Raw genomic sequence first — 12,830 nt, 5'->3', positions numbered from 1 at the left:
GCTTGGTCTATTTTATACAGATTTTTTGGGGGGAGGAGGAGGGGATGTTGCCCGAGCCGGGACATTTTGCTCCATTTACCTACTATGCAGTTAAATTATGACTCTATGTTATTCGCCTTCTTTACACGCAAGGCACTTATCGCAAACCCTCACTTTGATCGCCTGAGTCGCGAGTAATAACTTGGAATGGTGATAATGATAGCGATAGAATAGTGCGCAGTGGCGACAGTCCAGCAGACTGCGTGACCTAGTCAGCGTGCATGCAACATTTATCGGAGCGTCTTTGCATGTGGCCTGCTTCTATGTCATTGAAGCGGAGGAGGGGGGGGGGGGGGCTGGCGGTGCTGTGGTCCGATCGTAACACATCGAAGTAGGAGGTAAAATGCGTTTTCACATCTGCACTAAAGCCTACTGAGCCACGTAACGACGTAACAACAAGCAGGTAGTGTCATTCGAGAGATTGCCAGGAACCACGTGGAATGCTTAACCCTCGCACTTACAGGGGGTCGGATGGTCCCTCTCGGCTTTTCACGAATAATTGCATAAAAATCGGCCGATCGCGACAAAACTTTCAGCGCCCTTGAGCTAATCAATTTTACGCTTACCCTGAAAAGAAATTTCCCTTGCCCGAAATGACATTTGACCAGTTGTCTTTTCCTCAAGACCATATACCCCCCCCCCCCTCCAAAAAAAGAAAGAATGATAAACAAGAGTGCCATGGCAACACCGCCATTACGGAATAATAATAATAAAGAACCAATCACGCCATTGAATCGGCTCTGCCGCAAAGTATCGCTCATTTTTTCTTTAGGTACCGATCAGCCTGGCAAAAAAAAACATCCAGCCAGCCCAGTGTCCTTGCGAGCCAATAGGTAAGTATGGATTCAGCGCCTCATCTGCAAGCGGTCCTGCTAGCTGGATAATCATCGAAGGCCTGGGCTTTGACTGGGGCGTGTCTCGCTTTGGCTGAAGCAGACCACTTCATCCAGCCCCATCCGCGGCTCTTTGAGTCTGTTCAGCGCCTGCGACGTCCTGCTGCCAACGCGTGGACCAGCCAATCACCGACGTCCACCAGACTGGAGAGCGAGTAGCCGAGCAGGAGGCCGGTGGTGCCGCCCAGGTCGGTCAGCAGGTCCACCAGCTGATAGGTCCGCCTCTCCTCCAGCACGCGCTTCCGGTACGGAAAACGCAGCTGCAGGTTTATCACGTTACCTGCCGAAAGGAAACGGATGAGAAATTGACAGCATTGCTGCAGTGTTGTATAGACTTGGTATAGACCTCTGTGCAATATTTCTGACTTCCGAAGGTCTTCGGCGTCGGGGGAGAATTTCAAGTTTTCCGGGCACTGGCTGATGATGAGAGACAAACCGCAAGACATTCGACGCGCACTTTTTGTGCCCGTGTCCAGGGGTCGTCCGTGACAACATTCATGCACGTTGGGCAGGTCACCAGCGTACACATAGGTACGTACAGGAGTTTGCCTTTCCTACGAAGCAGACAAACATCAGACATTTGTGACCATTAGCCTGTGACGCCGTTGGTGGTGTCTGGCAGCCTGTTGGCAGTCAGTTGCCATTGGCGACTTCGCATCACCCTTTCACATAATCGTTTTTTTATCATGCTTTCATCCCTTAACAACTTGGTCCCGAGACGGCAGCCTACAGTGCATAGGTCGTCGTGTTTGCCCTTTTTTGCCAAATCGAAGCTATGGTACACGCTGTGAAGGGTTGGCTAGCAGGAGGCTGGGTACCTAGTGGGTACCCATGGTGTCTGCCGTTAATCCGAATCGAGGCATTCGATTCGATTCATAGGACACGCTACATGTGGCGGAGGAGAGTATGGCTAATAACTGTGTGAGAAAGGCCGCACCGCGTAACAACGATCCTGCGGTGTTCACGTATCCCCCTCAGTAACTCGTCAACAGCCCCACCAGTGCAGTGTCTCACCGATGGCGCCGACCATGGCCTGGTGGCTGGAGAGGGTCGTCTCGTGCACGACGCAGTTCCGCGGGCAGCTGCACTCGGGGTCCACGCTCTCCCAGAGCTCCAGCAGGCGGTAGTACTCGGACTGGCGCCTACAGGACGGCACGTCGTCCCCCGGGGGAGAGCCCCACTGCACGCTGCAGTTGGCCGCCAGGAACGCGGCGCGCGAGCGGCAGTCCTGCAGACACTGCGGGCAAGGCAGGGATATCTCAGTCGTAGCCGTGACACCTACTGGAGGCTTATCAACCAAGAAGTGCATGTGAACTGGTCGTTACTGAGAGTTTCCTACAGACACTGAGGAACATAAGAATGGAGACTGGGAACAAGTGAATTGTGAACCTGTAATTGGACGGAAAGACGTTTTCATCATTCTCCTTTTTATTTTAATTCTCCTTACCTGATTCTGGTCGTAGCCTGGGTCGGTGCGACAGGGACTCTGGTGCCGGTCCACCAGGACTGTCTCGGAGAGCGCCAGCACCAACTCCACGTTGTCAGAGGCCTCCGAGACCATGAAGTAAGTGCTGACCATGCCTCCGCCGTAGTAGGTCTTGGCCCGGGTGCCGGGTCCGTGCACGAACACCCGGTAGAAGCCGTCGGAGCCGCTGGTGTCGCCGTGCAGGCGCAGAGAGACCCTGATCTCACTGTTGCCGGCCGGGTCGAGACGCGTTTCCAGTGTGTAACAGGTGACCCCGGGAGGGTACCGGGAGCGCCGCCAGCGGCCCCACAAGAACTCTCCGCTGGCGCCGCTCGGCCGGCAGCTGCGGCCATCTCGAGTGGTGCAGCCATCCAGCATACTGGAGAGCTCCAGAGCGCTGGCGTCCAGCACGGCGTCCGTGGTGACGTTGCCGTCCCTCCAGTCGTTGAAGTTCTCCGTAAGCACGCTCCAGTTCAGGTTGACGGGACAAACGGTGAAGAAGGGCAGCGACGACGGCTCTTCGCGTATGGATGTCGCCACCGGCTCCTGCAGGAAGTCGCGCACTTTGATGCCGAACATGCAGACCAGCAGGATGGCGCAGAGCAGGCGCAGCAGCAGTGCGACCAGGCGCCAGGTGCGTGGCGCCGCCGGCGGGTCGGTCGCCCAGCACTCGCTCGGAGCCACCGTCATCGTGGCGCTGGCGCGGCGGCAGTGACGCACACACCGATACACGCAGCTGTTTGCTAGATGGAGGCGTCGACACCGACTACGCCGTCGCTGAGCAACGCGGTACTACAGTAGGTACTCGTATCATGTGACAATGGTTTGCAAGTGTTGACTTACTTCCTAGTTCCTACCATACCGCCTTGCCTCGTACAATGAAAGTCGGGACTGCTAATAAACAATTGCGCATTATTTATACACCACTGACCACACAACACCACATATTCATAATACCACGACATATTCCACATTATTCCAATAGTTTACTCCTTAATCCCTAGTGACCATGAAGCGTTTCATCGAGACAAACTGCCAATGCACGACCCCTTTGATGCACCTACAGGGTGTTTCACTAAAAGTGTCAAAAAGTAAATGCCTATTAAAGATATATAGAATATGCATATCACGTGGCTGCGCACGTGGTTTTGTTGCAAATTTTTGGACATTTATTATTTATCCATTTAAGATCTATTTTACACTCATATACGGAGCGAGGGCAGGAGGCCAAAGTTACTAGTCATTTTTTCCTTATGCAGAACAAGAACAGGTTATTTACACCGCAACAGGAGGGATGAATTACACTTATGTACATTTGGTGCCATCAGAAACATTGAAACCGTATGCCGACTTTTCAGGAAACTTTTTACTCTCTCACCTCGCTACGTTCCAGATTATAAAAGTTTCAAAGGGCTTGTTGAGAGGTTTAAAAGGGTTTCTTCGATGCCGGTTCCAGTCCAAAAAAGGCGGGGTTGCCCCCACCTCTCGGCGGAAACCGTTGAGAAGGTCAGGGTCTTTTTGAGGGCCTTTGAGGATAACAAGAAGCTAATTCCAACATCAGAAATAGCCAGGGCCTTACAAGTTATTAAAATCAGCCACTGTAACGGCTATAGCCACCAGGAACTGACTGGACCAGAAGCTCCTGGGCCGAATAATCAGCTGCCTCGCCGCCCGCCCCTGGCCAGCGCGAAGCCCCGATCTGTCACCGCTAAGCCTCTGGTTTGGTCAGTGACTCAGTAGCTCTCGCAGAGCTAAGGAAGACTCAAGTCGCATCACTTCAGGAGCTGAAGAGCACAATTCAAGGCTTTGCCGACAGTCTGGAGCTGGACGCTGAAGATGAAAACGGGCTGTGAGGCACCTCCGGACACGTGCCGAAACGGTGCATCAAAAGAAGGGGCAGATGTGTGGAATAGGTTTGAGTGACGGTGATATCGTTTTATATATTCAAATGTCCAACAATTGCGGATGAAATGATATGCAAATTTCCTTAGAAAACATTGTTATTATGTGCATTATGACCTTTTACTTTTTGACACTTTAAGTGAAACACCCTGTACACATGTAGTTGAGCTGTTTAGACGATCGGTCGGTGATCAGCGATTCGAATTGTTCTGGAGACGGCTCTGATGTAACATGCCGTAAAAATGCATCGATGAAAGAGAAGGAATGACTTTCAATGGATCTGGTGGATGAATGTCTCTATTGTTCATTATTGAGGAAGACGCAGAACATAGAGAAGAACAAATTTAGCTTAAGTTGATATTACAATTTACATTGAGGCCTATGGACCTATAGCAGCTTGGCCATTTTCTCATGTTTATGTCCATGCCTATGCCTACATATTTATATATGCACTTATATTTTCATGTATTCTTTGCATTATATAAGGTAGCCTTTTAACATTATATTAAAATGAAAACGGCCGATTTCTTCTCGTCTTATAATCGACTGTAGATCGGGTGTCCTCCAAGGCTGGCGGCTGGGGCCGTTATACTCTCCGTCATGGTCGGTCACTCCGTGTCAACCGCCAACGGTGCTAGACCGCCACTTAATCGAACGTTGCTCAAGTCCTACTCCTCCCGTCAAAACACAATCGCGAATATCAAGCCGTCATTGGGCAAGTTCACCACCCGGAACAGCCCTCCGTGACGTCACCAATGGTGCTAATCACCGCGGACTGGCTGTGCCGTCTCCGCTGAGCAGTGCGCCGGGGCGGATCACTTTTACCCTCTGCGTAGCGAAGCGTGACCGCGGCCGTGGACAGGCCAGCTGGGGAGGCGGTCAGGGGTCAGACTGACGCTCAAACAGGGTGTGCACGTGCACTCAGTGGTGCGTAACCTACTGGTGCAACACTGGGGAACCCAGGGCGTGTCACGTGACCGACATATCGGGCCGGTCGGGCGCATCACGTGACTCTCCGGCCTGGAGTGCACTGAGGCGTGCTGTGCTGGTGGGTCCTCCCCCTCTCACGGAGTGCAACCGCCGCCCTGTTGCAACGCGGAGACCGGAGTATATTGCTGGGTGTAGATTCCGCACTGGATAAATGGTTCCTGCAACCATAATCGATCAATCAATCGCATTTTGTAACGGATGGCAACTATTGCATGTCATCACTGCTGTGGAGCAGGCTGGCACTTCTGCTTCTTTGCCTCTTCCTTTCAGTTTCGATTTCCTCCGAGGTCGGCACTGATCCAGGACACAAACTACGCTCAACGCGGAACGGAGCTAAGTAGATGGCCCATGCCCCTGACCCGAACCATGCCCAGGTGCCGTAAAACACAATGCTGCCGGGCACGACAGCTTGTCTCGCATCTCATGCCTCTGGACATCGCGCGGGACATCGCGAGGGACATACTTCAAATTTTACGGAAGACTTATAACTTCAATGAGGCATCGCTATTTGGGACAATGACGATTATTAAAGAGACGGTACGATCAAACAAAGTTGATTGCGGTCCCGCAGACAGATCAAGGCTCATTACGGACATGTGGGTCGTCATCATACGGACATACGGACAAGTTAAAACGTCATCCGACATCCCCTGCTGTTTTGTGTCGGGATAGTGGGCGGAATGTGACCTCCCGACCTGACCACCGACTGTACAATTCACCGTCCACACGACATGACGCCATTGTGTCGTGAAAGTGGTGGCACCATTGCGCCGATTTACGAGCTTCTCGGCCGGGTCGTAACGTCCGATCGCCGGCGCAGACGTTGGCCGGCTTCTGTAGTGTTTGGTGCAGTGAATCGAGACACCGCTGACACACAACTTCCGTGACGCTCATTCCGGTAGCATTGTTCTTGTAATCAATGTTGGGTGTAGGCACAGTCCCGAGAATGGAGAAGCATTACACGGGCACTTTTTTAATGCAATGACACCTAGATCACATAAGCTGCCTTCTAAAAACATGGCGAACACGTAGTTTTTTTGCATCCAAAATTAAAAAGCGGTATTGTGTACTCAAGCGACGTGTGCCGTAGACTGCAGGGCATACGTTATCATAAAACTCATCATACTGCAGGGCATACCTCATCATCATTTACTAAGGTGTTTGTCAGTTGTCAGCTAGTGCAATGATCGGTCATAGGCATTGATCCATGGACAGTAATGAGTGGATCGTTCTACGGCCGAGTCATTACCTTTTGTATGGCCTTTTATAGAAGCAGACGGGACTCCAATCAGCCGGGCATGAGAGCTTCAGTGCTCCAAGACCTACATTTATGGCAGGGGCTATAAGTTTATTGCTTATTATTTCATCAGAGTTAGATCGAACCGAGTCCGCCATTCGCTACATGTCACTACCACGGTGTGCGTTCAGTGTGGGTAAATCATGGGTTAATCATAATGGCCTCATCCTGAGCTAGCTTTGACTTTCACTATTATATTAATGGCTATTTGTCCCATTATAATGGGGCAAATAGTCGTGTTCGGTTACTTTCCCTTGGTGGATGGTTGGGTGTAGTGCCGGACAGTCAGGACTCAGAAAGACCTGCCGAATCGAATGATATGCAATATGAACTCTTTCGACCAGCTTCGTGACCTTGGGGACTCTCACCTGACCTTGACCCGAGGTCAACACCTCAACCTGACCTCACCCGGATAAAAAATATACCGTTCGACGCGCCTGAGCGAGGCAAACACGATGATGCCCAAATCGCGGCGCTGCGACCGTGTTTTCCGCGACTCTCTAGCTACATCAGGGGCGAAACGGCGAGGGGGGTCGTACCCCCACCGCCCTCTCGGCCGGCGCTTATGTAAAAAACCAATAGGTCCGGCAAGGGATAATTTAAAGTCATTGCTTAAAAAGGTTTGGGAAACCCACTCTATTTTGACGGCATACTCCTTCTGTCATTTGTGGGCCAAACTGTTGAGCTGAGGTCCAATTTGAGCACATGCTAGTGAAAGACTTGAAGGAGCTACCCGACCGAATGCGTCTTTTCGTGAACCTGTAATCTGTATCTCTCTTGGTTTACGAGTTATTTGCGAAAACTATCAAATTGGGGAATTATGGACGAGGAAGTTTTACATTTGTAGGTATGTGACTTCGTATTCTTCGTATTAAAGGGACTATCCCACCTTTAACATGGGGTTTGAGTTGAGATAGCCAAGTTTGCGGCGAGGTTCAGAAACCACTATCTATCTAGGTTGCAACCCCCGCGGCCTCTTGGTGTTGAAGAAATTCGTTCCCTTCATTTGAAAATGGGCCTTGTGCAAGGCCCTATCTTCAACATGGAGCGACCGTTAGTGTGCTGTGTGACGTCACCTCGTTTAGCCATTCTGATTTAAATGGGTTTGTTCGTTGAAAAATCGCTTAAAACTTGGTCTGAACTTTGTTGTGGTGCCTACAGAGTAAAAAGAATCAGCTTTATGACAGTAATGTGGCCTGGGGAAGGAGGTAATTTTGGGCTGTGACGTCACATATTTGAAAGTTTGTGTTTGGAATATGGGAAGCCTAAGATGTTTAATGAAAAATAAATGCCAGAACCGTGTTCCTGGTCATCCAATCTATAAAGTCGGGCACAATTTAACTGGTTTTAACAACATTTTAGAAGGTGGGATAGTCCCTTTAACTTCGTATTCGTACAAGATTCTTACAGATACAGTTCTTTATTTCGAATTTTCGTAGTTTCGTTTTAGAATCGTTTCTCTCACAAATATCATGAACATTAAGTGTATTTTAACGTTTTTATTGTTTTGATTTGATTAGGTACATCCTGTGACCTGAACGTCGACCTAAGCCAGTTGTTTTTTAACCGCTGAAAGATTTTCTAAGTCCTTTTCACGACAGAACATTGGGCACCTATATTTGTATTTGATCCGTTGGATCCGTTTTGCACCTAATAAATTTATTGCCTACATCGTTGTTCACTAATCTGGTCTCCATATTTGGAATGAAATGTCGATTGATTTGCTTTTTTGTTTTCAAATGCAAATAGGTGCCCAATGTTCCGTCGTGAAAAGCGACATGTCATGGGGGAGGAGACGGACAGACGGTGCACTGTCGGATGCAGGGGGGGGGGGGATGGACCGTCACGTGACCACGGAGGAGTCATCCCGGCTGGCAGCTCGGTCCACGGCTAAGGTCACGTGACCCAGTCAGGGTCGTCGCGGGGTTCCATGCCAGTGCTCCCCGTTGCTCAACAGACGGCGGCTCGGCGGCATATATAGCGCGGAAGACGCCGGTCGTCACAGTGAAGTGAGTGTCCGCAGCACAGGTGGAGTCGTTCCCGCGGTCAACGTTTACAAGGAGCTAAAACTATGGTTCGGACGGTTCAGGTGAGGTACCTCGATGGTGATGCCACATTCACTACGTTTTGGGCTGCACCGTCTAATTTTATCTGTTCTGGCTGGGAAGCGGTAACCGCCACACTTGGAGGATGGGAAAGTGTTTTGCGTTTCCCCAATTTCACTTTTCTATTTTTTTCAATAACAATAGGTATTTGCTTGATCTTCTTTCAAAATATCGCTTCTCTTTCATTGGTAATTAGCTACTTCAACTATCGCAACTTCGCTTCAGTGAATAAATAGGTACGCCAGCATTCGTTTTGCCATTAAATCAATAGCTCGTAAGTCATATCACTCATTCATCGTCAGAAACCCACAGACATACTTTGCCGTTAATCTCCATTGTATTTATACGTTTCTGCTGTAATTTTATGAAAATTACATCACGATCATCAGTGATATTATATCGATATACCTACCGCACGCCGCAGTGGTCTGGAGTGGCGACTGGACAAATACGGGCAGCAGAAATGGTCGCTATCATGTCGCTATCTACCATCACTATCATGTTCATTTTTTCATGCAGGTGGTCAACATTCACTGCATCATCGCAATTCGTTCTGCTCCAAGTTGTAAAAAGTCCCGACATAGCACCGTCTTCCCTCCACATTGCAGACGCTGCTGGCCGCCGCGCTACTCTCGGCGTGCTCCTCCACTCCGGTCGTCCTGGCGCCGTACCCTCCTCGGTACGACGCGCCGTACCCGCCGCAGTACGACGTACACTCGCCGTACGCATTCGAGTACGCCGTACGGGACCGGTACACGGGCGCGGCGTTCTCGCAGGCGGAGCAGAGCAGCGGCGCGGCTGTGCGCGGGTCGTACTCAGTGGCACTGCCCGACGGGCGCATCCAGCACGTGACCTACGTGGCCGACCACAGCGGCGACGGCGGATACAACGCGCACGTCACTTACGAGGGCGCCGCCCACCACCCGGCACCCCTGTACGGCTACCGGGCGCCCTACCAGCCCCAGCCGGCGCCCTACCAGCCTCAGCCGGCTCCCTACCAGCCCGAGCCAGAAATCTACCAGCCTGAGCCGGAGGTCTACCAGCCTGAGCCGGAGGTCTACCAGCCTGAGCCGGAGGTCTACCAGACTGAGCCGGAGGTCTACCAGACTGAGCCGGAGGTCTACCAGACTGAGCCGGAGGTCTACCAGCCTGAGCCGGAGGTCTACCAGGCCGAGCCGGACTCCTACCAGCTTCCACTGGAACCTCACAAGCCCTAGTCAGATATGTGTCCAGTCTCCCTCAAGCACTTGTTAGAAAAGGCAGCTGACATCAATATGCCGGGTGATCGGGCCTTTTTCGGTAACGTTACAAAAAAGCAGGCTACTACCGATTCGAGATAATCATGATAAAAAAATAGATACCGAGAGACTGTATTTTGCAGTGCTGTGAACAAATGTTCCAGTGCTCCTACTTCAATATCCCTTATGCGGAACAGTGTTACATAGGTTTGATGTAAATAAGCAAAAAGCCCGGTACAGTTCTCTAAGTTTTTGTTTTATTAACTGCAGTAAGGGATAAATTTAAGACAAATATTGTTCAATTCAGTAAGAATTATTTGGAATTAGGAGAAATAATTTGACTATAAAAAGTCGGTATCTGGTGAATCTGCTCAAATAGTTCTTATGATGACTAATGAGTTCAAATGATGTCCTTTAGCTGCTTGGGCGCCACTGTTGAATTGGGTGTATTTATTGTGCTTTGTTATTCGATTACAGCTGTGTTTATGTTACAATAAATGCACAACCTGAGAAATTCGTGAGCTTATTATTTACGGCAATCTGCCACTCCAGTGTTTTTAGTGATTGACAACGCATGGCGCCACTGTCTTCCACACAAATGACTTTGTGCATAAGTTGTAAAGGTCGGGTCGACAGTGCACGTCCAGTGATATCACCCCAAGAACAAGTACCTAAATGATCGCCAAGGCTTCACCTATTCAACGATTGCTTTAAAACCTTTAAACATAATGATACAAGGGTGCACATCTCAATGTAATTACGGAGCGAGCGAAGCGAGCGTAGTCTTTCCTTAGATTAACAGAAATTTCTGAACGTTCATTGTGACAATTATGACTAGATAAGTGAAACTTTTTTAAATATAAAGGTACTGTATTATAGAAAGCCTTCGCAAACGCGTTTCGATTATATCATCTTCAGTGCTAGCTTCCCATAATACAAAAAGAAAATGGTACAAAAGTTCACAACACATCGCAAATACACACGCTGCAATTTTTTAATTCGTCGGCATTATGAGTCGGCATTAATTCAAAGTGTGCCATGTACGAACCATAAGGGGGGCTTTTACACCTTAGGAGGGGCGATTTGCGGTCTTGCATTCCAGAAGTATATAAAAACATTCTACCCGTGATATTGTGAGAAAAAATTGCAGCGTGTGTATTTGCGATGTGTTGTGAACTTTTGTACCATTTTCTTTTTGTATTATGGGAAGCTAGCACTGAAGATGATATAATCGAAACGCGTTTGCGAAGGCTTTCTATAATACAGTACCTTTATATTTAAAAAAGTTTCACTTATCTAGTCAAGAAATTTCTGAGTATGAGCGGCCGGCCGGCCGTGCGGACGCTTTTGCGAGGCTTATATCTCAGCAACCACTTGACCGATTTACACGCGGTAATTTTTGTACGGTAGCTTCATTCCTTCTACCAAGTATTGGACTATTCCCGATGCATGTGGGTGACCCCTTATGCACGTGCCACGTGCAAAACGAAGAGGTGTCAGTTTTGTAATTGTTGCAATATCTTGGTAACTACTTGGCCGATTGCGCTGAAAGTTGGCATGTAGGTAGGCACCTACTAGGCACTGCATATCCATGTGCCAGAGTTGGGGTGCTGCTGCACGTGCGCACGTGCAGGGGTCGTTTCCAGATCTCGAGAACGGCTGGACCGATGGCGCTCAAATTTGGTACACGGTTAGGGACCAGTTAGTAGGGTGCCGTGCACAAGTCAGTTGGGACCCATGTTGCACGTGCGCACGTGCAGGGTGCCGCTCCCAGATCTCGAGAACGGCTGGGCCGATTGTGCTCAAATTTGGCACATCGCTAGAAACCGGTCAGTAGGGTGCCGTGCCAAAGTCAGTTGGAGGTACCCCCTCGAAATTTCGCACGTGCAAGACTCACCCCCTCGCTCGCTCCGTTAGTCGCCCCAAAAGGCGCTATACTGGTAGTTACGGAGCGAGCGAAGCGAGCGTAGTCTTTCCTTAGATTAACGGAAATTTCTGAGTATGAGCGGCCGGCCGGCCGGCCGGCCGTGCGGACGCTTTTGCGAGGCTTATATCTCAGCAACCACTTGACCGATTTACACGCGGTAATTTTTGTAGGGTAGCTTCATTCCTTCTACCAAGTACATATTGGACTATTCCCGATGCATGTGTGATGTGGGTGACCCCTTATGCACGTGCCACGTGCAAAATGAAGAGGTATCAGTTTTGTAATTGTTGCAATATCTCGGTAACTACATGGCCGATTGCGCTGAAAGTTGGCATGTAGGTAGGCACCCACTAGGCACTGAATATCCATGTGCCAGAGTTGGGGTGCTGCTGCACGTGCGCACGTGCAGGGGGCGTTTCCAGATCTTGAGAACGGCTGGACCGATGGCGCTCAAATTTGGTACACGGTTAGGGACCAGTTAGTAGGGTGCCGTGCACAAGTCAGTTGGGACCCATTTTGCACGTGCGCACGTGCAGGGTGCCGCTTCCAGATCTCAAGAACGGCTGGGCCGATTGTGCTCAAATTTGGCACATCGCTAGAGACCGGTTAGTAAGGTGCCGTGCACAAGTCAGTTGGAGGTACCCCCTCGAAATTTCGCATGTGCAAGGCCCACCCTCTCGCTCGCTCCGTTAGTCGCCCCAAAAGGCGTTATACTGGATACCTTAACCCTCGCCGGACCTATTGGTTTTCTACATACGCGCCGGCCGAGGGGGGGGGGCGGGTACGACCCCCCCTCGCCGTTTCGCCCCTGGTGGAGCTAGCGCGTCGCGGAAAAAACGAGCGTGTGTACCATTACGAGACGCAGAGATTGGTACCCGATTTTAAGGTCCTAGGTCAACCGGTGACCTCTGACGTCAGGTCAAGTGCCCCAAGGCACGGTTCAGTTTTTTGGTGAATAACTTAGCAAAAAGCGG

At 50.1% G+C, this 12,830-nt stretch overlaps 1 protein-coding gene across 1 annotated transcript; it reads left to right on the top strand.

Annotated features, from left to right (window-relative positions):
* Nucleotides 1–8,382: 8,382 nt before the first annotated feature.
* LOC122380757 (cuticle protein 19-like) lies at nt 8,383–10,443 on the top strand. Its single transcript, XM_043364170.1, has 2 exons — nt 8,383–8,675; nt 9,300–10,443. The coding sequence occupies exons 1-2, from the start codon at nt 8,658–8,660 to the stop codon at nt 9,906–9,908; spliced, it is 627 nt and encodes a 208-aa protein (XP_043220105.1). The 5' UTR covers nt 8,383–8,657; the 3' UTR covers nt 9,909–10,443.
* The last annotated feature ends 2,387 nt before the right edge of the window (nt 10,444–12,830 follow it).

Source organism: Amphibalanus amphitrite, unplaced genomic scaffold (assembly GCF_019059575.1).
Source record: "Amphibalanus amphitrite isolate SeventyFive unplaced genomic scaffold, NRLGWU_Aamphi_draft 000106F_arrow, whole genome shotgun sequence".
Taxonomy (NCBI): domain Eukaryota; kingdom Metazoa; phylum Arthropoda; class Thecostraca; order Balanomorpha; family Balanidae; genus Amphibalanus; species Amphibalanus amphitrite.
The sequence above is the reverse complement of the archived record's forward strand: the minus strand, read 5'-3'. Positions and strand labels throughout refer to the sequence as shown.